Here is a 25,189-nt window from a genome sequence, read left to right as displayed (position 1 = left end):
CCCCTTCCCAACGGACAGCCCTGTGAGTTTCAGACATGCTTACCCAGGCTCCACAATCACAGAAGCCAGTTATTTTTGAGAAAGGCTCTCACTCTGTCACCCACACAGGAGTGCAGTGGTGCGATTTTGGCTCACGGCAGCCTTGACCTCCTGGGCTCAAGCAATCCTCTGGCCTCAGCCTTCTGAGTAGCTGGGACCACGCCGACATGCCCAGCTAACTTTTCTATTTTTTGAAGAGTCAGGGTCTCGCCATGTTGCACAAGGCCCGTCTTGAACTCCTGAGCTCAAGTGATCCTCCTGCCTCAGCCTCCCCAAGTGCTGGGATTACAGGCATGAACCACTCACTGCACCAGGCCACCAATTCTTAATATCCGTACCTCTCCTTACTGGTTCTGCTTCTCAGGTTAAATCCTGAGATAAACAATGAACAAGAATGTCCACAAGAGGGCTCCCCAGATCCCTGACTGTGCATTGGAACGTGCAACTTAGGGATTCTTCTTTTAAGGAGAAAAATCAAGTAATATGAGACCTCCTCAAGGTGCAGATGGCAACCAGTTTCTCATCTCTTATTTTTATTTTTTTGAGATGGAGTCTCACTCTGTTGCCCAGGGTGAAGTGCAGTGGCGTGATCTTGGCTCACTGCAACCTCCACGTCCTGGGTTCAAGCGATTCTCATGTGTCAACCTCTTGAGTAGCTAGAATTACAGGCGCATGCCACCGCACCCGGCTAATTTTTAATTTTCTTTTGAAACGGAGTCTTGCTCTGTCACCCAGGCTGGAGTGCAGTGGCGCAATCTCGGCTCACGGCAACCGCCGCCTCCCGGGTTCAAGTGATTCTCCTGCCTCAGCCTCCTGAGTAAATGGGACTACAGGCGTCTGCCACCATGCCTGGCTAATTTTTGTATTTTCAGTAGAGACAGGGTTTCACCATATTGGCCAGGCTGGTCTCGAACTCCTGACCTCGTGATCCAGCAGCCTCAGCCTCCCAAAGTGCTGGGATTACAGGCGCGAGCCATTGCACCCAGTCTCATTTTTGTATTTTTAGTACAGGCGGGGTTTTGCCATATTGGCCAGGCTGGTCTTAACTTCTGACCTCAGGAGATCCGTCTGCCCTGGACTCCCAAAGTGCTGGGATTATTATTATTATTATTTTTTGAGACGGAGTCTTGCTCTGTCGCCCAGGCCGGAGTGTGGAGTGCAGTGGCCAGATCTCAGCTCACTGTAAACTCCGTAAAATGGGTTTACGCCATGCTCCTGCCTCAGCTTCCCGAGTAGCTGGGACTACAGGCGCCCGCCACCTCGCCCGGCTAGTTTTTTGTATTTTTTAGTAGAGACGGGGTTTCACTGTATTAGCCAGGATGGTCTCGATCTCCTGACCTCGTGATCCGCCCATCTCGGCCTCCCAAAGTGCTGGGATTACAGGCTTGAGCCACTGCGCCCGGCCCAAAGTGCTGGGATTATAGGCATGAGCCACCCACCACACCTGGCTTCATCTCTCACTTTTAAATAAACTTTTAAAAATCGCACCCTGTGTTCACCATTACCCTAGAACAGTACTTTCTCTAACATGCAAGTTTTCCATCTGCATAATCCAATGCAGCGGCACCAGCTACAAATGACAGCTTCGGAGCACCTGAAACCCAAAGCTGGAGAAACCGAGGAGTGGAATTCACTCATTCAAATCGGGTCCGGGGTCTTCTCGATGCCCTGCTACCTTCCTGCCCAGAGTTCCCTTTTAATCCTTCTTTCACCTGCTTTCCCCCGGAAGAGACCCTATGCCAGCTCTTCCCAGGATGGCCATCTTTACCCTGGAGTCTTTCTGGTCTGAACAATATGGCTGTGTAACCTAGTAGCTACCATCCTTAAGATCATCTACAAATAGGCCTGCATTTGAAGTTTCTTCCAAACAAGGTGTCTCGCTCTGCCTCCCAGCTTAGACTCCCTGTTGTGACCCCACTACCCCAGAGGGACCGTGTATGTCTCTTTTCTTGCCTTTGCCTCTAGTTCCCTTCCCAAGGACCCAGGAAAATGTCCTCAATGGATCCTCACCCCTTGCAGTTACAACACCAAATCTTAGTTCTCAAAGGCCAACACCCTTTCGCCAGGCCCCCTGAACATTAAGGACAGACCCAGATTGTTCCAAACATACACAGGCACACGGAGTATTCTCAGGGGTCACTGAGGCTTTTTATTTTAAGCACAAAACCACCGGGCATCTTGCCTGTGGCCACCCCGGAGATGACACGAGGCTCACATGACTCCAGACACTTGGTGGAAAGTAAGGCGAGAAAAACAGTGATTTGGGCCAATTACACGACGGCAAAGCTAGAGCTGCCTTAACAGGGCTCCGGGGAGCTTGGTTCTGTAGAAGTTCTAAGGAAGCGGCACGGACTCCACGGCGGTGAGTGAGGGGCGCTAACTAGCAGGGACCCCTGCAAGCGTTGGTCGGGGCCTCGAGCTGCCCGAGCTGACACAAGGGGAGGGGTCTATTTAGCCAACAGGTGACCGAAGGGCTTGCCTGCCCACAGCTTACTTGGCCAGGGGGTTTCTGAAGTTCCTGCCGGCAAACTTAGCCTTGCTGCCCAGCTCCTCTTCAATTCTTGGGAAGGAGAAAGATAAAAAGATGGGGAGGAAAAAAAGAAAAGTCAGACCTCAAGTTGTAAGTTTTCCCATCCTAGATGTGGTCAGACACAGCCCCACTCCTGGGAAGTTGAGAACACAGAATTTGTCCACCTTCTTTAAACCCTCTAAACTTGTGCTTCTCTGAGAAGCCAGATTTGGGAGGCCAAGGCGGGAGGATCACCTGTGGTCAGGCTGACCAATATGGTGAAACCCCGTCTCTACTAAAAATTCAAAAAAGATTAGCCAGGTATGGTGGTGGGCACCTGTAATCCCAGCTACTTTAGAGGCTCAGATAGGAGAACTGCTTGAACCTGGGAGGCAGAGGTTGCAGTGAGCCAAGATTGCACCACTGCACTCCAGCCTGGGCGACACAGCGAGATCTGTCTCAAAAAAAATAAAAATAAATAAAATTCCCCAGCAAAAATAGAATGGGAGTTTGAAGCTATGACTGCCCCACTGCACTCCAGCCTGAGTGACACGGCAAGACGCTGTCTCAAACAAACAAAATAACAAAAAAGCCCTGTGTCTACTGTTTACTTGCTTCTTTGTGTGTGTATGAAAATTTCCAGGATACAGTTTTAATGAAGGGGTGATAGGGGAGAACTTAGGAAATGGGTGTTCTGTTTCCCTACAAGTCCAGAAAACAACTAAAAAGGGGGTTCGTATCCCAGTGGTACCTGAGTCAGTGGGGGAGTGGTATATTATTGGCTGAGCACAGTGGCTCACGCCTGTAATCCCAGCACTTTGGGAGGCTGAAGTCAGCGGATCACCCAAGGTCAGGAGTTCGGGACCAGCCTGGCCAACATGGTGAAGCCCCATCTCTACTAAAAATACAAAAATTAGCCAGGTGTGGTGGTATGCCTGTAATTGCAGCTACTCGGGAGGCTGAGGTGGGAGAATTGCTTGAACCTGGGAAGCGGAGGCTGCAGTGAGCCGAGGTCACGCCATTGCACCCCAGCCTAGGCAACAGAGCAAGACCTCATCTCAAAAAAACAAAAACAAAAAGCGGGTGGCGGGGGGACAAGTCTCCTGGTGTTTAGGGGCTTCCCAAGGACACGGACAGGAAAGGGAGACCAGAACAGCCCCACAGCGCTGAGAAGTGGAAACCCAGCCAGCCATGTGCCCTTCGACTTTTTCCTCCTCTCTCCGAGCCCTGGCTCCATATCCACAAACGGGTTAAACGTGCTGAAACAGATCATGAAGAGGCTCTCTGAAAGCTCTAAGAAAGTCATGGGGCCGGGCGCGGTGGCTCAAGCCTGTAATCCCAGCACTTTGGGAGGCTGAGGTGGGCGGATCACGAGGTCAGGAGATCAAGACCATCCTGGCTAACACGGTGAAACCCCATCTCTACTAAAAATACAAGAAAATTAGCCGGGTGAGGTGGCAGACACCTGTAGTCCTAGCTACTTGGGAGGCTGAGGCGGGAGAATGGCGTGAACCCGGGGGGTGCGGAGATTGCAGGAAAAAAAAAAAAAAAAACGAAAGTCATGGATCAGCTGTCAAAGGGGGTCCCATTCTCTCTTACGGGAAGAGGGCAGCACTGTGCGGAGCAGGTTTCTGCCTCTGATGGCACTGCAGGGGGAGGGGTCTAGGCCTAACTCTGCCCTGATCTAAGCCTGCTCAGGGCCTGGCTGTCTGCACTGTGCACCTGCCCCTGTACCCGTTCCCAGAGCCAGGAGCTCCTGGGGGAGGGCAGTGCCTACACTGAGTGCAGCCCCAGCTGGTAAACCACAGGCCACTTGTTCTCCAGAGCCCTCCTTACCTGAGGAGCTGGTTGTACTTGGCCAAGCGCTCAGATCGGCAAGGGGCACCAGTCTTGATCTAGGAGAAAAGAAATGCTATTTGCTTATAGTGAACAGGCTTTGCAGGCAGGGGGTGTGATGTCAGAGAGAGAATTTCTAGAGGATCTGAGCCTAGGAAAGGGGGGGCTACAACATACAAGCAGGGCCCTCATGCCCCCATTCTGTTCAGGCTCAGAAACCAGGGCAGCAACTCAGGGGACATGAGCAAAACGGGGACAGACACGGAGCTTCACTGGTTTTGGGTCTGCCAGGAAGTTGAGGTCAGAGAGAAGAAAGGAGGAGATGCTCATTCTTACCTGCCCAGTGCACAGCCCCACAACCAGGTCAGCGATGAAGGTATCTTCAGTCTCCCCAGAACGATGAGACACCATGACACCCCAACCATTGGCCTGGGCCAACTTGCACCTGGAAGCCAAGAGACAACCCGGATGGCATGACCCCATTTTCTGGTGCCACAAACCCCAATGCCATTACCTCTCGGTGCCAGCAGGAGAGCAGTGAAGGGGCTGTTAATGGCTAAGGCTCTCCATGCCTGGGCTCTGCCAAGAGCACAGAGGACAACCCTCACCCTCCTCTGAACTCTTCCACCCCCAGGACCTTCTTAGCCCTCTTCATAGTTGAAACACTAGGTTCAGCCTCCCTTGATGGGAGAAAGACTAGTGTTCTCTGACTGAGCTCTTCACAGAATACATCTGCTTGCTATGTTGCCCAGGCTGGTCTTGAGCTCCTGAGCTCAAGTGATCCTCCTGCCTTGGCCTCTCAAAACGTTGGGATTACAGGTCCAACATTTTGGGCCTGTGATTTAAAAGGCTCCCGAGTTCAAACACAAAACCTGTTAAAATTCCAAGGTGTCCTACATTCTGGCCAGCAGGATTCCCCATCAACAGAACAAAATGGCCCTTTTCTGATTCACAAGCCGTAGCTGCAGGAAAGCTGCTTGCCTGGGAAGACACTTACGCCTGAAGGGACTCGGTCACGGAGCCAATCTGGTTGACTTTGAGCAGGAGGCAGTTGCAGGACTTCTCGTTCACGGCCTTGGCAATCCTCTTTGGGTTGGTCACTGTGAGATCATCCCCAACTACCTGGATTCCTGCACTGGCCGTGAACTTCTGCCAAGCTCCCCAGTCATCCTGGTCAAAGGGATCTTCGATAGACACCACTAAGGAAAGGAGGGATACGCCTCATCAGTGTGATCCTCCCAGTGTGCTCCTCTGCAATGCCCAGCCTTGCTTCCCCCTAAACTTGCTGCTTGCCTGGCCTCACACTGCCCAAAATTATAGGACAGGGATGGCTCCCCAACTGATCCCTGAAACAATGTGCTCCACCAACCTACTCCTGCAGCAGGGGACAAGTCACCCACAATCCTGGGTCAATAGATCTAAAACAAAAAATCTCACTCTGTCACCCAGGCTTGAGTACAGTGGTGCAATCATAGCTAACTGCAGCTGCGAAATCCCAGGATCAAATGATTCTCCCACCTCAGCCTCCTGAGTCGCTGGGACTACAGGGGTTTCCCACCCACCCAGCTACTTATTTTAACTTTTTTGCAGAAATGGAATCTTGCTATATTCCCTAGGCTGATCTCAAACTCCTGGGGCTCCAGTGATGCCGTTTCAGTCTCTCCAAGCGCTGGGATTCCAGGCATAAGCCACCATATGCCCAGTCTCAAAAAAACTTTTTAAGACCTGTAAGAAGAGGGCACTTACTTGTCTAGTGTGGTTTGAGTTTAGTGCCACAGAAAATCAGAATGGAGCCACAGACTCAGAAGTGAGAAGACCTGAGTTTGGGTCTTGGCTCAACCTTGACTAAGTTGTTTAGGGTAGTGGTTAAATGCAGACTCTGCAGTCAGATTTCCTGGTCTGAATTCTTGCCCCACTATTTGCTGTGTGCTCTCGGGCAGATTATTCAACCAGCCCATCAGTTTCCTCTCCCGTAGAAGTCACAGTCCCTATCCTGTGTACACACAGAGCCTAAAATGAATATTCCCAGCTCACAGGAAGCATAATACATCTCAGTAACAAGTGGCTGTCCTGATTCTGAAGGCTTGGTTCCCTCGCCTGTCTAATGCAGAACAGACCGCATCTGCTCCTGAGACAGAGACGGGAGATAATCATACCATGAACGACTTATAATGCAATGTTGCTGCTGGCACCCGAGCTCCTCAGCTACACAAGAACCTCTGTGAAGCCCTGTGTATGTATAACTGGGGGGAAGCCCCCTGACGAATCCCCCACGGGAGCCAGAGGTTCAGACACACCCTCCCCATCCCCAGCCAGCCAGATGCTCCAGCTGCCATGCTGCAGGTCAGTGGCAGGAAAGGAAGATGGCACTCCGGGAACACTCACCTGGGTAGTCCTTGATGAAGGACTTGTACAGGTCAGCCAGCTGATCAGGTGAGATGTACCTGCTGGGGTCATCGGGAGACTTGAAGTCCAGGTCATACTTCCCAGACCTGAAGAACTCGGAGGCCGCTACGTCCATGCCAATGACCACCTTATCAGTGTAGCCAGCTTTCCCAATAGCAGTCTTCAGCAGCTCCAGGCCTGGGAAGAGACGGTGGCAACAGGTTTGGAAAACAGGTAGGTTCCCTTCAACAGCTGTTACACATGGACTGTAACACAAAGGTCAAGAGGTGTTCAGGCCCCAACCAGTAGTTCCAATAACGTCAGTTACTTTTTTCTGCTTTGGGGCAAGAAGCCATGGGCCAGAGCTCCCGGTGTATACTAAATGGGAAATTCAGCACAGCTTCCAAGAAAGCAGCCTTTCTCCCTGACAAATGCTCCCAAATTTAGTGCCCAGAACAGCTGTTCTGGCCAAGATACAGTTACAGTAACCAGCTGAGATCAGCTGTCCCAAGGCACAGGCCTTAAAAAAAGCTGAAGCGGGATCCAAGAGAAAGACCAGTGGAGGCAGCCCTGGGTGGCAGGATCCTCCTGCCAGGCTGTGCCGCTGAGAGTTCAGGCTCAGGGTCTGCTGTCCATGTCTAAGCTGCCCTGCCAGCAGGACAGATGGACAGACACTTGGCTCCCCAAGCTATTAGGTATTGCTTGAGCCCAGGAGGCAGAAGTTGCAGTGAGCCGAGATTGCGCCACTGCACTCCAGCCTGGGAGACAGAGACTCCGTCTCAAAAAAAGAAATAAATAAGTAAAATCAAATGAAGCTCCCCTTTCCCTTCTTAAAACCCTGTTTGAAGGGTCTTGATCTTTACCAACTACAGGTGGAATGAATACCTTTTCCACAGAGGCAGGTGCGGACAAGCCCTGCACAGCGGGAGTTGGTGCTGCAGGGCTGGGTGGGTGGGTGGGGATTCCCCAGCGCCTTTACCTTCTTTATTCTCCAGGATGTTGGGAGCAAACCCGCCTTCATCCCCCACATTGGTGGCATCTTTCCCGTATTTCTCCTTGATGACATTCTTCAGGTTGTGGTAAACCTCCGCTCCAATGCGCATGGCTTCCCTGAAGTTTGCTGCACCGACTGGGAGGATCATGAACTCCTGCATGGCCAGCTTGTTACCGGCATGAGAACCACCATTGATGACATTGAAAGCCTGGGGAGAGAACAGAGAAGCATGGAACTGGGCCCAGAGAGCCCTACAGGGCAGCAGGCCCCTCTGGTCCTACCATCCCCATCTAGCTCACAGATGAGCCCAAGACTTGCTCCTTGAGGAGCATCAGTGGGGTCAGGGTGGCCATGAAATGCTCACCAGGTCTCTGACTCATGTTTTTAGAGACAGGATCTGACTATAATAGTCTTGCCCAGGCTGGTCTCAAACTCTTGGGCTCAAGTGATCCTCCTGCCTCAGCCTCTTGATTAGCTGGGACTACAGGTGTGCACTACTGCAACCAGTTCATACCAGGTCTATTTTGATAACTGCAAATTCATGATCATCAGGAGAAACACTAGTGACTATGTCAGCTAATGCTCACAGCCTAGCAAAGAAAGTACTGCCGTCATTTCCTACCCGAGCCTCCACTGCAAATAACGGACCTGGGGCACAGGCAAGTTGAATTACCTGCTCAAGGTCACGCTTAACAAGGGGCAGAGCTGTGCTGGGAGAGTCACATGTGTTAAGAAATCAAGGTATAGGAGGTCTTGGGTCCCCAACAGCAAGCTGAAACCCCCAACTCCTTGCTTGGGAAGTTCCAATAAACCACTCACCGGGACTGGCAGGATGACTTCAGAGTTGCCAGCCAAGTCAGCAATGTGGCGGTACAGGGGGACCCCCTTCTCAACAGCACCAGCTTTGCAGATGGCTAGGGACACCCCCAGAATCGCGTTTGCACCAAACTTAGCTAGAACAGAAGAGAACCGAGTGGAATGAAGTCATTTCTGACTCACCAGCTTTTCTCCTGCTGTACTGTCCCTAGGGTTGCATTCTGTGCCAACTCCTCCCCTATCACACTGTTACTAGAAATGCAAATAGCATTCCCTGTGGACTCACCACTGCTCTTCCCCTCTAAGACAGAGCCCAGCTCTGGCCAACTGTAGGAATTGCTGAATTCATTATAAGGAGCAAAGCTGTTCTGAGTAACCGAACTGACAGGCTATTATCACCTGGTTTTGCTCCTGATACTCAAAAGTGTGATTTCTCTTTTTTGTTGCTGGAGATGGAGTTTCGCTCTGTTGCTCAGGCTGGAGTGCAGTTGCGCGATCTCGTCTCCCCCATTCATGCATGCCATTCTCCTGCCTCAGCCTCCCGAGTAGCTGGGACTACAGGCGCCCACCACAAGGCCACAAGGCCTGAATAATCTGTTTTTTTTTTTTTTGAGATGGAGTCTTGCTCTGTCGCCCAGGCTGGAGTGCAGTGGCCAGATCTCAGCTCATTGCAAGCTCCGTCTCCCGGGTTTACACCATTCTCCTGCCTCAGCCTCCCGAGTAGCTGGGACTACAGGCGCCCGCCACCTCTCCCGGCAATTTTTTTCTTTTTGTATTTTTTAGTAGAGACGGGGTTTCACCATGTTAGCCAGGATGGTCTCGATATCCTGACCTCGTGATCCGCCCGTCTCGGCCTCCCAAAGTGCTGGGATTACAGGCATGAACCACCGCGCCCGGCCAAAAGTGTGATTTCTTAAGAGTGACGCAAAGAAATAGGAGGAGACCACAGGTTCATTTAGCTCATCACTAAGATCATGGACCTCTTCCTGAAAGTTGTTAAAGTCTTCAGGAGACTTCATGATCTTCCCCAGTAAAGATGCCTCCTCGGGCCACTCACATTTATTTTCTGTTCCATCCATCTCGATCATCAGTTTGTCAATCTTCTCTTGTTCTGTGACGTTCAGTTTCTAAGAGGGAGAGGGGAGAATGAGGGGTTGGTGTCACTCTTATCTGCACAGCCTTTGCTCCCCTACCATGGAATCTGACTTTGGAACTACGTAAAATAAAAATCAATTCTGTGATGTTTGTTTTATAAGCAAAAAAAGTGGAGGACAAAAATCAACGGGGAGACAGAAAGCTGCCTTCTGCTTGCTGTGATGGTGTTTCACTCACCCAACAACGAAACAGAGATGGACGCTCTCAAACACGCTGTGTCACAAAGGTCACGGTCTACCCAGGGAGTCCAGAGTGACTTTACACCCAAGAGAATTGTCAGGTATGTGCTATGTAAACCACCGCTACAAAGGAACATGGCTTTCATGGGCAATAAATAAGGAAAGCTCATTGTTCACTCAAGCAGGCTGAGCCCTTGAAAGCTGGGCTCTGCTGCTCACTCTTGGCTAACCTCAAAGACTGCAAGTCTCCATCCTCTGATGGGAGGCATGATTTCTGCAGGCAGTCTGAAATCACTTAGCAAAGTGTCTAATAATGGATCAAAATGAATTAAAGTAACAAAACTGATGTACTAAGAACTGGCTCAAAGTAATCCAATAAAAACCAGCATTACTTTTTAATTTTTTTAAAAAAAATTTTGAGACAGAGTCTCGCTCTGTTGCCTAGGCAGGAATGCAGTGTCACGATCTCAGCTCACTGCAACCTCCACCTCCTGGGCTCAAATGATCCTGCAACCTCAGCTGGGACTATAGGCATGTACCACCATGCCTGCCTAAGTTTTGTATTTTTTTTTTTGCAGAGATGGGCTTCGCCATGTTGCCCAGGCTGGTCCTTAAACTCCTGGTCTCAAGGAATCTGCCCATCTAAAGTGTTGGGATTACAGGCGTTAGCCACTGCACCCAACCAAAAATCAGCATTCCATTTTAAACTTACTAATACATTAACAAGGCATTATTTTTATCTATAATATTCTTGGTATAAAAAAATATGCAAAGAAAATCAGCTTTGTTTCCCATCATGCTATGCTAGCAACTTGGTGTCTTTTGCAGCTTTGTCAAGGCATCACTGGAACAGGCAGGCAGTTACCCAGGCACAGCCTCAGAGGCCAGTTCTCACCAACAGTTTGGTATGGTATGTTTCTCCTAGGGGGAAGAAAATGTCGGGGGATGTCCTGCTCATCGTGTGAGTCACACTACGTAGGGATATGAAGGGACAGAGAACTAGGTATATGTGGAGGTTTCCAGGAGACCGGCAGAGGGTGTTGCAGGCAAAACACTAACGAGAAATTTCGTCTGGGGGCCTATCAGGCAGGGAGTAATTAGAGTGCCACAAAACCCAGGCTCAAACCAAGAAGTGGGGGACAGAGACAACAAAGGAGCTCCTCCTTTTCCCTGTACAGAATGAATTCATGGAGGAGAGGGACTAGATTCAAGAACAAATGGAGGCTGCGGCTGGGCTTGGACTGGGCCTAGAGAGTTTTGTTATTTTTATTTTTTGAGACACAGTCTCACTCTGTTGCCCAGGCTGCAGTGCAGTGGCGCAATCTCTGCTCACTGCAAACTCCGCCTCCCAGCTTCAAGTGTTTCTCATGTCTCAGCCTCCCAAGTAGCTGGCACTACAGGTGTGCGCCACCACATCGGGCTAATTTTTGTACTTATAGTAGAGATGGGGTTTCACCATGTTGGCTAGACTGGTCTCCAACTCCTGACCTCAAGTAATCCACACCTCAGCTTCCTAAAGTGCTGGGATTACAGGCGTGAGTCACTGCACCTCGCCCAGAGCATTTTTAGACAGGGCTTTTCAAACCAGTCCCATCTGATGAGTGCCACAGGAATTAGGGAGGGACGGGCCGAAGGGAGGGTAAATGATAATAAAAACCTGCTGAGTCGGGTGGGTTGCTAGGTCCCCAGCCCTACTTCACCTCTAGCAGCTCTACTTTTATGTTTGACATACTGAGGTTTCCAGGATGATTTTACTTAACAGGAAGGAACTCCACTGCTAAAGTCAGTAGAATTATAGTAAATAATTCCAAAGTCCATGAGCAATTAGTCACCATGGACACTACCACAAACACCCCTGAGAAAGCACTCTTAAAATCTGGATCCTAATTTTCCCAAAGGTCCAGAGAGTTGCAGGTGGGAAAACCACAGGGCTGTAAGTGTCTCACTCTTCTGATGCAATTCCATCTGCTCTCAGAAGTGGACTGTGAGGCAGCAGGCAGGTTACAATTATGTCATGCACGGATTGTTCTCATGCATGACAGGGAATCCAATCGGCTTCTGTAGCTCTCAGAATAAGCTCTTCCATAAACAGGAAAGCCCCTGGGATTGGGAGACGCTCTGGTGGCATTAGACACATTAGTTATCAGGAGGCAGGTCCTACCTTGCTAACCAGGGCAGGCGCAATAGTTTTATTGATGTGCTCAACAGCCTTTGAGACACCTAGAAGGAACAATCAAATCAAATTACTTGACATTAATTTTAAAACCAGGCTTGAGCAGCATTGCTAGAGAGAGCCACTGTTAAGGCTGACCCGGAAGCCCACCAAGGGACCTTCCATGGGACCTCTTACCCCTCTCCCCTTCCCCCCAGAATCAGAGGACTTTCCGGCCTAGTCTGAGTGCTCCTACCTAGGACCCCAGAGGGTTAGAGCCACACAAACAGCAGCTGGCTCAGAGTGATCTGACCGGTTAGTTTGCAAGACCATGCACTGGAAACACCAGCCGCAGACTAAAGGCTGTCCAATCAGTTACCTGAGTGCACAAGGCTGGTGCCAGGAACTCATTAATATACTTAACAGGTCTGGAGACGCCTGCCCAGCAGAGGAGGATGAAGAAGGAAAAATGAGAGAGACTCAGAAGAGAACCAGTGATTAAGGACTGCGAGTGAGAGACAGCAAGGGAACAGGAAAGCAAAGGAGAGCATTTAGGGGTCATGAGTTCAATCTTCCACATCTTCCACAAATGCTGACTTACTGAGCACTCATTACCACCAAGGCACAGCACCATCCTGCTCTGGGTAAGTGCCCACACAGGCCATTAAACAACGGTGACAGTGTAACATGTTTGTGTGTGGACACTGCTTCTTACGGCATTGAAGCGGGACTGAACACCCAGCACCACCACTGCGACACCAGCCCAGTGTTTCGCAACCTGATTTCATCATTGTCCCCTCCCCTGCAGCCTGTCTGCAGTTTCCGGGTCCCCCACTGAGAATGTGTGATCTAGCCCTATGTGCTTTTCTGTAATGTGGCCACATGTTCTATCTCTAGAAAGGTCAGTGTTGCGCACACACTAAGTCAATTTGAACACAGCCAGAGGCTGCCTCTGCCACAGAGCAGGGCTCCTGTGAGTCAGTCAACAGGAAAATCAGACTAAATGACACATCTGTAGCTCACCATTAAGGGCAAGCCATTGGCTAGACCTTCCCTGGATACTTCCTTGCCCTTGAAGAGGCTGATGATCTGTAGGGCCCACAGAACCCTCCTGGGAGACGGGGAAACTTTTCTTTAGTTAACAGGCCCTGTTCTCATCCTTGGGTTCCTGTCCTAATCATGAAGGAGTATTTCACAGACTGGGAACAAACTGCAATAGAAACAAGCATTGAAACTCTCGACCCAGAGCATGCAGGCTCAGGAACCCTGTAATCCACACACCAACTTTCCTGTCCACATGGTGATGCACTGCTTCCATCAACATCATGGGTTACAGGAGGTTTACCTGCCGTAAACCTGCAAATGCAAGCCCCACCCAGAGAGGAAGACAGGACTGGGCAAGGCCAGGAGTGGGACTGGAGGCAGGGAGGCCATAGGCTGTGGGTTCTAAGGCTTACCCTTCCCCATATAGCGAGTCTTATCATTGTCCCGGAGCTCTAGGGCCTCATAGATACCAGTTGAAGCACCACTGGGCACAGCAGCTCTGAAGAGACCTGGATGAGAGGAAAAAAAGACATAGTAGCAATTCAGAAATCCAGTTCCAGCACAATCCCAAGTCCCCTCCCACCCACAAATGCATTTGTCATTAGGGAGCTGTTTCTTCCTCCTACCAACTGTGTGAATTAAACGCTCTGGTCTGTTCTTCGTGCCTCTCACATATTTATGATCCTGTACTGCAGACTTTACTGCAAAGATGACTGATTCCTCTAGCAGAAGGGAAGTGCTCTATAGCAGAGCCTACATGCCAGCTGGGGCTCTTGTTAAAATGTAGATCCCGACCCAGGAAAATATGTGTACCTCACAAGCTTGCGTTGGTGCCCTGTGGATTACCCCAGCAGCACTGCCCAAGAGAAATCCAACGCAAGCCACACAGGGAACTGAAGATGTTCTGGTATTTTTTTTTTTTTTTTTGAGAGTCTCGCTGTATCCCCCAGGCTGGAGTGCATGGGGTGATCTCGGCTTACTGCAACCTCCATCTCCCGGGTTCAAGCAAGTCTCCTTCATCAGCCTCCCCAGTAGCTGTGACTATAGGAGCATGCCACCACGCCCAGCTAATTTTTGTATTTTCAGTAGAGACAGCATTTCACCATGTTGGCCAGGCTGGTCTTGAACTCCTGACCATAGGTATCTGCCCATCTCGGTCTCCCAAAATGCTGGGTTTACAGGCATGAGCCATCACATCCAGGCAGGTACTATATTGATGTTAAGCATAAAATTAGGGGAATTTAACTGGTTCAGGAGGAGTATCTAGCTCATTTGCTTCAGTTTGGACAATACTAAATGCTATTTTGGGAGTTCTATGCCCAACTGGAAACTGGCAAACAGGATGGATGTGGGGGGAAGGAATAAAGATAATAAAATGCACAGTTTAATAAATGTAAGAAAGTTTCATTCATTTCAATTTCAAAATGTCCACCTCCCAACAATCTTCTAGCGTCTGGGGTCTTTTGTTGCTTTAAAGTTCTTTAATTTCCAAGCAGAAAGTCCCACCCATTCACTAAGCAAATCAATCTTATTGGATGAAGGGAATTGTCGGCATCCTGTGAGAGCCTCAGGATTCCCCCATAAAGCGAGTGTCCTGGAGAAAATCCACTGTGCTTGAGAGCCCACACAGCAAGCAGCCAAAGGCAGAACACAGGCATTCTTTTGCCCAATGAAGTCGGGCCTCAAGGATCCTTTCTTCCTGAGGGGAAGGAGAGGTGCAAGGGGAAGGGAAGGGCTGGGGTTCCCCTGCCAGGCCTGTGACTCACAGAGGATGACTCAGCTCCGACTGGCAGTTCTCTGTGAGTTTAGCACCACTGAGTGATTCTGCCTGAAGCCAACCTCACCCACTCTGTCCATCGCGCCATGTGCTGGAAGTAACACAGGGCTACAGAGGCACTGGATTTTCTTCTTAAAAGAAGGAATTTCACCATTCTGTTATTTTTTCATAAGACAACTCCTCCTATGGGGATTGACAGCCAAGCAAAAATGAGAGCCTCTGCACTATTCCAAAGCCCACAGGTAAAAACTGTCCTTGATCCTTGCTGAAGAGTGATTTCTAGACACAGAGATAAGGGTGCTACATTCACGCCTGCTGGCCCTCCCCTCATCTCTTTCCCTCATGGTATCACCTTACTTCAGTGAGCTATCACCTCAATTGACTTAGGAGTCAACTTATGTGGTTTTAAGCCAAGAAGCTGGCAGGATCAGACATGGTGGCTCACGCCTATAATCCCAGTACTTTAGGAGGCCAAGGCGGGCGGATCACCCGGGGTCAGGAGTTCGAGACCAGCCTGACCACTATGGTGAAACCCCGTCTCTACCAAAAATGCAAAAATTAGCCGGGCGTGGTGGTGCACCCCTCTAGTCCCAGCTACTTGGGAGGCTGAGACAGAATTGCTTGAACCCGGGAGGTGGAGGTTGCAGTGAGCTGAAATCATGCCACCACACTCCAGCCTGGGTGACAGAGCAAGACATCTCAAAAAACAGAGAGCCAGGAAGCAGCAAGACACTGGCTCCATGCCTAAAAATCCCCCAACCCTCACAGTCAGGAATCACAACCTACTAGCATGTGCGGATACAAAAAAACCTCACATATATATATATATATATTTTTTTTTTTTTTTGCCTAAGGCTCCAGCATTTGTAGAAAATTTGTAAAATGAAGCGTGGTAGAAGGAACTCTGGAAACCAAGGTGGCACATACCTTTTGAGGTGAAGAGATCAACTTCAACAGTGGGATTCCCACGAGAGTCAAAGATCTCCCTGGCATGGACCTTGAGAATAGACATGCTGAATTTCTGTAGGAAAAACACACAGTTCACGTTTTCCATAAGCCATAATGCTGTATTGGCTTACTCATTCAAGGAATCGCTTCTGAGGTTCATGGACTACAATCGGCGTTGGACTAAATACTGGATGTAGGAAAGTTGATTAGGGTGGGGGAAAAAGCCCGCTGGAAAGCAGTGGGAATTCTCCTAAGTAAGTAGTTAGGGCCGAGCTCCGGAAGGCCTTAACCGATTTATGCCTAGTGTTCCATTACTGGAACGCTAAGCGCGTGGGAGTTATTTTTATCTGACTGCTCAAGTCATCGCCAAGGCCTGATTTTTCACAAAATAGATCTGCAACCTCCGGCATAAATGGGTTAAACCGCAGCAACTGAGGTCTTGTTCTATAAGCAAAAAGGGGAAAAAAAAAAAAAAGAGAGAGCGGGAGAGAAAGCCCACAAATGTGTGTGCCCAGGGAGAATCAAATCCAAATAGATGAATGTGTTGCTGGATGCAGAGCAGCCAAGGAGCTGTCTGAAACTGACTACTGTCATGAGTGAACAATGAGGCCTGGCATGGGAATGGAAAGGAACCAAGAACAGACATGAAGGTCACAAGCAAAACCACCTAGGGTGAGGCCAAAAAGAGGGTGGGGGGACGAGGGGAAAATCTGGCTTGCAGCAGAATTCAAACAAAATAGCGAATTAAGTTTGGAAATAATTCTTCAGATTAAATTTGAAGTAGCAGCAGAATATTCACTTAGTAGGTATTTAATAATCAGAAATTCTGAGTTTCGAAGTCAGGAACAATGAAGTCCTTGGACCATGCGATCTTGGCTACTGCCACTTCCTGGGACTTTCCAATGTCACAGTATTTGGGTCTTCAGTATTGTTATGTCATTAATGACAACATCTTTTATTTTAATTACTTTTTTAAGAGATGGGGGTCTCACTATGTTGCCCAGATTGGTGTCAAACTCCTGGGTTCAAGTGATCCTCCCCTGCCTTGGCCTCCCAAAGCATGCTAGGATGATTACAGGAGTGAGCCACCAGGACCAGCCAATAATGACATCTAATTTCTTCCCAAGGGGGTTTTATAATTTGTAAAGAGAGGAAAGATTCTTTGAACACCAGGATACTTCAAGGGAAGGGGCTTCTTTTGACAACACCTTAAAAACAAAACAAAACAAAAAACCACAAGAATTTGCAGCAATGAAAAATAGCAATTCCTCAAAGAAAAACCCTTTCTTACTTTTTTCCTTGGCGCTCTCCAAACAAACTAACTGAACAACTTATAGAACTGAGGTGGGTGAGACGAACTTAGTGTTTAAAGCCATTATCTAGCTGGGCTCCCCTCCAACATCTTCTCTGGAATGTCCTGAGCCGGCAAATGGCAGAATTTTAACTTTCAAAATTATTTACTGAAGTCACTTCTGTGGCTTTGTTGTCTACATAACAATGGAGTTTTATTGATTAGCCAAGAAAAAGGTACTTAAGTTTTTATCTACTAGGTTCCAAAAAGGCAAATTTGTTTAAACATATTTAAGTTAATTTTGCGTTTTGGCAAATTACATACCCGAGTAACATTTCCATCACTGCTAAAAGTTATCTCAGGCCATTTCTAGTTAATATTCCCCTGCCCCATCTCCAGGCCACCACTGTGGTATACTTCTTGTATTTCAGTCACACTTTTAAAGGCAATTTTATTAGGGCACCTCGGCATTTTTGTTTTCATTTTAGAGACTTAAGACAAAAGTCTTGGGATGTGAAAATTAAGTGTAAGTGATTTTTTTTTATTTTTTGAGACGGAGTTTGGCTGTTCTTGCCCAGGCTGGAATGCAATGACGCCATCTGGGCTCAGTGCAACCTCAGCCTCCTGGATTCAAGCGACTCTCCTCTCTCAGCCTCCTGAGTAGGGACTACAGGCGCCTGCCACTACGCCCGGCTGATCTTTTTTGAGACAGTCTCGCTCTGTCGCCCAGGATACAGCGCAGTGGCAGGATCTCAGCTCACTGCAAGCTCCTTCTCCCATTCTCCTGCCTCAGCCTCCCAAGCAGCTGGGACTACAGGTGCACACCACCACACCCGGCTAATTTTTTGTATTTTTAGTAGAGACAGGGTTTCACCGTGTTAGCCGGGATGGTCTCGGATCTCCTGACCTCGTGATCCGCCCGCCTCGGCCTCCCAAAGTGCTGGGATTACAGGCGTGAGCCACCGCGCCCGACCGATTTTTGTATTTTTAGTAGAGACGGGGTTTCACCACGTTGGCCAGGCTGGTCTCGAACTCCAGACCTCAGGTGATGCTCCCACTTCGGCATCCCAAAGTGATGGGATTACAGGCGTGAGCCACCGCGCCCGGACCATGCACAGCTTTTTTAGCTGCCTAGATGGAACCCCGAATTAGGGACACTGTAAATGAACGCAGCAGTCAGGGCCCGGGTGGGCCTGAAAGGCAAGTGAAGCAACGGATCCTACCGCCCAGAGAAGCGCACAGAGCAGGGGAACAGTGAACAGGAAGCTTTCTTAAAATACATCCTTCCGGCCGGGCGCGGTGGCTCAAGCCTGTAATCCCAGCACTTTGGGAGGCCGAGACGGGCAGATCACAAGGTCAGGAGATCGAGACCATCCTGGCTAACACATGAAACCCCATCTCTACTAAAAGATACAAAAAACTAGCCGGGCGAGGTGGCAGGCGCCTGTAGTCCCAGCTACACGGGAGGCTGAGGCAGTAGAATGGCGTAAACCTGGGAGGCGGAGCTTGCAGTGAGCCGAGATCCGGCCACTGCACTCCAGCCTGGGCCACAGAGCGAGAGCGAGACTCTGTCCCAAAAAAAAAAAAAAAAAAAAATCCTTCTTGGCCGGGCGCGGTGGCTCACGCCTGTAATCCTAGCACTTTGGGAGGCCGAGGCGGGCGAACACCTGAGGTCGGGAGTTCAATACCAGCCTGACCAACGTGGTGAAACACCGACTCTAATTAAAAAAAAGTGTGTATATATACACAAAATTAGCCGGGCGTGGTGGCGTATGCCTGTAATCCCAGCTACTCGGGAGGCTGAGGTAGGAGAATCGCTTGAACCCAGGAGGCGGAGGTTGTGGTGAGCCGAGATAAGGCCACTGCACTCCAGCCTGGGCAACGAGACCAAAAAAAAAAAAAGGAAATCCTTCTCAGATCAGGGCCCGACGTTTGGTGGCCAGCCGGGGAGCCGCTCTTGCCCAACTTGGTTGGGCGAGGTCGCCTGGAGGGCTTGCCAATGATCTAACGGCTCTGCGGCAGATTCCTCAAGAAGAGGTGCCTTCTCGAAATGAGTCACCGCTTACTGGGCCGAAGCGCGGGCCGGAGTGCAGGCGAGAGGCGGGGGCTGCCGGTGGGGGAGGGGGTTGCAGCCTCGTGGGCATCTCCTCTCTCGCCGCCCTCCTCCATTTTAGGGAGGGCCTGGCCTGAGTGGGCACCACCGCTATGTCTGCGTCCATCCCAAAAACCTTGCCCTTGGCTACGATGGAAAAGCAACTTTCACTCCCAACTCCCGCTGTGCTAAGCGGCTGGCGTGTGCAGCTCCCGACCTTCCCCTGACGAGGATCCTGCCTCGCAGTCCGTAATCACGTGTTGATCTGCACTTTCCCCTCCAAAGAAATCGGGACCCAGCACGTGCACCTGGCATTGCGCCCCCGTCCCGGGCCTCGGGGTGAGCGGGAGTGCCACCTCCCACCCAGGGAGTCGGCTCGCACGCGCCCCCGACCCCGCCACGCCGGGCCTGCTGGCGCGCAGCCTCCCTCTGAGGGGAAAGAGCCCCGCAAGCCCAGAAAAGCCCTGCGCCGCCTGCCCGTTGCTCAGCCCTTCCCTAATCATTACCTAGCTGCTGGGTCTCGTGGCCTAGGAGAGGAAGCGGCGGGTGCAGCAGACAGCGAGGTGAGTGTGAAGCCGGCGAGGTCTGAGAGGTCTGCTTGCTCCGGGTCCCCACACCTACTGTCCGCGCCGCACGCCGACTTCCTGCCCAGCTAAGGCGGGCCCCACCCACTTCCCGCCTTCCAGACACGCCTCCTCAGGGCCGCCTCGCCATTGGTCGGGAGAGCCGTCACTCGTACCCTCACCTCCCGGAAAGGGGCGGGACTGCGGCCGCTGCAGCAGCCGAGAAAGGGGGGGTGACGACCCGCGGACGTGAGGCGGGCGGAGTTGGGGGGCCCCGACTCCATAGCGGCCCTGTTGTGGTGCGAGCGAAACTCTAGCCCCAGATAGGACCCGTAAGCCGAACTGGGGTGTGCGGAGCCGGCGCCCCCGGTGAGAGCCCGGGGCGGCGTGGCGGGCATGAGAGCTCGGGGCTCCGTCACGTACTCCGAGTCCCGCACGCACTGAGCGTCCCTCCGGGGCCGCGCGGCCGGCCCTCGACCTTGCTGACGACTTTGGCCGCCAGCGCCTGCCCCGGCCCTCCTGCCCCGCCCCTCTTGTCCTGCGCCGCGATCCGGGAGACCCCGTTGGCGTCGAGTCGTTGAGAGGCTACGCGCCTCGGCCCCACTCTGGCGTTGAGTCGCGGGCCCCGCCGCAGCGGTGCGCCTCCGGGGCCACGTGCGCCGCCTGCGCCTGCGCGCTGCGCCCCAGCCGCGCCCGTCCGGCCGGGCTCCGCCTGGCACCCGCCAAGGTGACCCTGTCCCTTTCTCCTTGCTGCGGTGAGAATCAGGCCGAGATAGCCAAAGGAAGGTTCACTTTCCTTTCATTCTACCTCATATTTCTTGAGTGCCTCCTAGGTGTCTGGCGCGCCACCACATGCTTCCTAGCCCATGTTAATGTTGCATCTGAAATTTTACATCCCCCTCATTCCCATCTAGGGAACTAGATCAAACCTACCTGGATTCTTGTGAACCATTCATGTAAGTTATTTGGAACTGGAATTTAACATAGACCCGGGGAATTTCTCAAAGTTCAAAGTTCAAGACGGGTCATATTCCATGGAATATGGAAGGAGTTGGTGGAGTGATCAGATCGAGAACTGATAGCCATTAAAACTCAGCTCCGCAATATGTCCCCCCCACTCCAAGGGAGGGCTGAAATGATCACTTCGTTTTCTGTTACGGTGACTTTTATATTTTTCAACATTACTGCTGGTCTCTAAGAGAACTAAAACATCTGATTTTCCTCATTTCCTTGCAAAGAGATGTTCAAATATGTACTTGAATTTAATTATTTCTTCTGGTCCGCTGCAAAAACTGCTTTTCTTCCTTAACTCCTAGCGTTTTTGTCCTCTTAGCTACTGACAGGTTTCCATGGCGTTGGTTAAAAGTGAAGGCCTATTAAGTCCATAGTATTTGCTTTCCAGTGGGTAAGAAGCAAGAACTTTAGGACTAAATTCAGCAAAATAATAATAATAATAATAATAATAAAATTTTGCAAGCAGAGTTTGTGATTTCACCAGCAATACACTAACGTTTTTGGCTACTGAAAACCACTATCTCCAGCCCCATGACTCAGCAGCTACATCAGCCAACATCTCCTGCTGGTAAGGACTCTAAGAAATCAGGCACTTGATACTCTTACTTTCAGAGCAATTCTAAGGCGTGGCCCTGAAAAGGCTCCAAACAATCTTATTTTACATTAAAATGGTTAGAGAGATAAAGATACTCTGCTGTGGCCAGAACCAGTAAATCTAGCAGGAAATGAGAGGCAGAACATGATCCCAGACTGCTGCTGTTGCAAGTTTCTTGGAGGCTGCAGCACCACATTCTGAGCCGGCACTTCGACCTCACATTGTAGCTAAAATGTTAATGATTACTAGAGATGTCCTGAAATCTTTTTCAAAATTCACAGGCTGCCAAATGCCCTCCCTGTTTCCATAGCTCCTTAGGTTTTGTTAGCAGGCTGTGGGGTTCACATTTGCTTGTAGTCAGCACAAGGGCATTGCATTTAGTTATTATTTCTCACTTGCTGTAAGCTTGTTGAGCAGGTTTATTGGTGGTGGGCAGGTGGGAATAACTGTCCAAAGCTATCGGAGTACCACACCTTGAAGCACTGTAGGTAGCACGTGCATGGTGTCTTGGCCAGTGTTTGGACGAACGGAGGCAAGATGGTGCACTTCCGGGTTCTTCTTCACCACCAACTCTTACCGCGCGCGCGAAAATGCAGCCGGCGCCCAGGGAGGGTGCAGACCAACTGGGCATGCGCCAGGTGACGTCAATCCGAAGAGACCAAGATTTACCTGGTCGCACCTGCGGAACGCCCCTGACACGCCCATGCCCCACCTATTGCCCTCCCACTCCTAGAAAAGCCACTCTCCGCCATTGAGCCACGCGGCCTTCTCACAGCCCCGGTGGCCTTCTCACAGCCCCGGCGGCCTTCTCACAGGCCGGCGGCCTTCTTGCAGCCCCACTCCTGTCGGGATGTCGGGACTGTGGGAAGTCCGTCCGAGAGCCCCACGGGGGGACTCTGCCGGCCTCCTTCCCCGGAGGCCGACAGACTTCTCCCGCACACCTTAGGTTACCAAAATAAACTGTGCAGTTTTGCTGTTACACTTGCCTACCCGCTGGTTCTTTTGCACCCGCTCGGCTGGTCTTAGAAAAACAAGACAGCCAGCATCAAGGGAAAGTGAATCTGCCATGACCTGTGACTCGCTTGAATTACTGATTCTCTCTGTGACACGTATGTAAAAACCACTGGTCAGCTTGAGAAAGTGATCTTTATGAAAGAAGGTCTCCAGCCAGATAGGGAACTTCTGGGTTGGAGAAGGAGCTCTGGGAAGGTACGATACCAGATGAGTGCAGAAGCGGATCTAGGTGGATGGTCCCTCCTCATAACAGCTCATAAGGTTTTGGTGTTTGTGTATCACTTAGTATTTCACGTACACCAGAGACTACATGAAGTGTATATAAATGTCTGTGTATCCACTTTTCGCTTAAGAAATACAACACTAGGCCGGGCACAGTGGCTCACGTCTGTAATCCCAGCACTTTGGGAGGCCGAGGCGGGCGGATCATGAGGTCAGGAGCTCAAGACCAGCCTGACCAACATGGTGAAACCCGTCTCTACTAAAAATATAAAAATTAGCTGGGAGTGGTGGCAGGCGCCTGTAGTCCCAGCTACTCAGGAGGCTGAGGCAGGAGAATCACTTGAACTTGGGAGGTGGAACTTGGAGTGAGCTGAGATCGCGCCACTGCACTCCAGCCTGGACGGCAGAGCGAGACACCGTCTCCAAAAAAAAGAAATGGAACCCTAGAGTCCAGGCTCAGTGACTCACATCAGTAATCCCAGCACTTTGGGAGGCTGAGGCAGGAGGATGGCTTGAGCCCAGGAGTTCCAGAACAGCTTGGGCAACATGGGGGAGACCCCATTCTCTGTAATAAATAAAAAATTAGCCAGATGTGATGGCACATGCCTGTAGTCCCATCCCAGCTACTTGGGAGACTCAGGTGGGAGGGTCACTTGAGCCCAGGAGGTTAAGGCTACAATGAGCTATGATTGTACCAGTGCCCTCCAGCCTGGGAGTAAAGAAAGACCTGTCTCAAAAGAAGAAATAGGGCTGGGCATTGTGGCTCACGCCTGTAATCCCATCACTTTGAGAGGCAGAGGTGGGTGGATCACATTAGGTCAGGAGTTTGAGACCAGCCTGACCAACATGGTGAAACCTGGTCTCTACTAAAAATACAAAAAATTAGCCAGGTGTGGTGGCACGTACCTGTAATCTCAGATACTCAAGAGGCTAACGGAGGAGAATTGCTAGAACCCGGGAGCCAGAGGTTGCAGTGAGCCGAGATCACGCCATTTCTCTCCAGCTTGGGCAACAAGAGTGAAAAAAAAAGAAAGAAATGGAAAGTTTAAAAAAAAGAAAGAAAAAGAAATGGAGCCCGGGTGTGGTGGTTCATGCCTGTAATCCCAGCACTTTGGGAGGTCGAGGCAGGTGGATCACCTGAGGCCAGGAGTTCAAGACCAGCCTGGCCAACATAGTGAAACCCTGTCTCTACCAAAAATACAAAAATTAGCTGGGTGTGGTGGTGCATGCCTGCACTCCCAGCTACTCTGGAGGCTGAGGCAGGAGAACCATTTGAACCCGGGAGGCAGAGGTTGTAATGAGCCAAGAGTGTGCCACTGTAATCCAGCCAGGCGCTAGAGCAAAACTCCTTCTCAAAAATAAATAAATAAATAATAATAATAAAAAGAACTGGAACATTAGTAATGTCATTTAGGTCCCCTGTATGTTCTTTGACCCCAGAGATAGCCACTATTCTAAATTTTGTGTTTTGTTATTCCCTTGCTTTTTAAAAATGATTTAAAAAAATTTTTTTTAGAAGTAGTCTCACTTTTTTTGCCCAGGCTGGAGTGCACTGGCGCAATCTCGGCTCACTGCAACTTCTGCCTCCTGGATTCACATGATCCTCCTGCCTCAGCCTCCCGAGTAGCTGGGATTACAGGTGCCCACAACCACGCCCGGCTAATTTTTTTTGTATTTTTAGTAGAGGCAGGGTTTTACCATGTTGGCCAGGCTGGTCTCGAACTCCTGACATCAGGTGATCCACCTGCCTCGGCCTCCCAAAGTGATGGGATTACAGGCATGAGCCACCGCGCCTGGCCTATTTGATATTATATTATTTTATTTTGTTTTATTTTTGAGACGGAGTCTCGCTCTGTCACCCAGGCTGGAGTGTAGTGGCACGATCTCGGCTCACTACAACCTTTACCTCCTGGGTTCAAGCAATTCTCCTGCCTCAGCCTTCTGATTAGCTGGGATTACAGGCTCGTGCCACCACGCCCGGCTAATCTTTTGTATTTTTAGTAGAGGTGGAATCTCACCATGTTATCCAGGATGGTCTTGATCTCCTGACCTTGTGATCCTCCTGCCTCGACCTCCCAAGTGCTGAGATTACGGTCGTGAGTTGCTGCACCCGGCCATATTTCATTTTTAAATATATGTAAAAAAAAAATTATAAATACGGAACACTTCACAAATTTGCATGTCATCCTTGTGCAGGGCCCATGCTGATCTTCTCTGTATCATTCCAATTTTTATTTGGTATATGTGCTGCCGAGTTTTCAAACAGTCATGCTAGGTTGGCACTCCTCAGGGTGCCCAAAAGAGAGAAGTAAAGGGGAGGTGATTAAGTAAGAAGGCCCCGGGGAGCTGGGGAAGCCAGGAGCAGGCACCCTGGGAGCAGAGTTCCCCTGGGCAGAGGTCATGAAGGGGCACCCAAGTGAGAGGTGAGGGAGAACAACTTCTGGAAAGTCTGTCTCAGCAGGCGTCAGAGGAAAGCATCTCTATTTGGCATCAAAGAGCTCAGCATGGCCTCCCTCAGGGCCCCAGTGCCTTTATCTTTGGCAGGGGTGTGATAATAGCCTCGG

General features: G+C 50.4%; 1 protein-coding gene and 1 pseudogene across 1 annotated transcript; both read right to left on the bottom strand.

Moving 5' to 3' along the window:
* Window positions 1-2,165: 2,165 nt before the first annotated feature.
* On the bottom strand, window positions 2,166-20,179 carry ENO1 (enolase 1). Its single transcript, XM_023215270.1, has 12 exons — window positions 19,724-20,179; window positions 15,814-15,907; window positions 13,523-13,618; window positions 12,075-12,133; window positions 9,637-9,706; window positions 8,583-8,716; window positions 7,749-7,971; window positions 6,770-6,967; window positions 5,382-5,583; window positions 4,721-4,829; window positions 4,385-4,443; window positions 2,166-2,599 (listed from the first exon to the last, which is right to left on the bottom strand). The coding sequence occupies exons 2-12, from the start codon at window positions 15,896-15,898 to the stop codon at window positions 2,530-2,532; spliced, it is 1,305 nt and encodes a 434-aa protein (XP_023071038.1). The 5' UTR covers window positions 15,899-15,907; window positions 19,724-20,179; the 3' UTR covers window positions 2,166-2,529.
* A 4,597-nt stretch (window positions 20,180-24,776) lies between these two features.
* LOC111533009 lies at window positions 24,777-24,877 on the bottom strand (annotated as a pseudogene).
* Window positions 24,878-25,189: the final 312 nt, after the last annotated feature.

Source organism: Piliocolobus tephrosceles, chromosome 1, assembly GCF_002776525.5.
Source record: "Piliocolobus tephrosceles isolate RC106 chromosome 1, ASM277652v3, whole genome shotgun sequence".
NCBI classification, from domain to species: domain Eukaryota; kingdom Metazoa; phylum Chordata; class Mammalia; order Primates; family Cercopithecidae; genus Piliocolobus; species Piliocolobus tephrosceles.
This window is presented reverse-complemented; position numbering and strand designations above follow the sequence as displayed.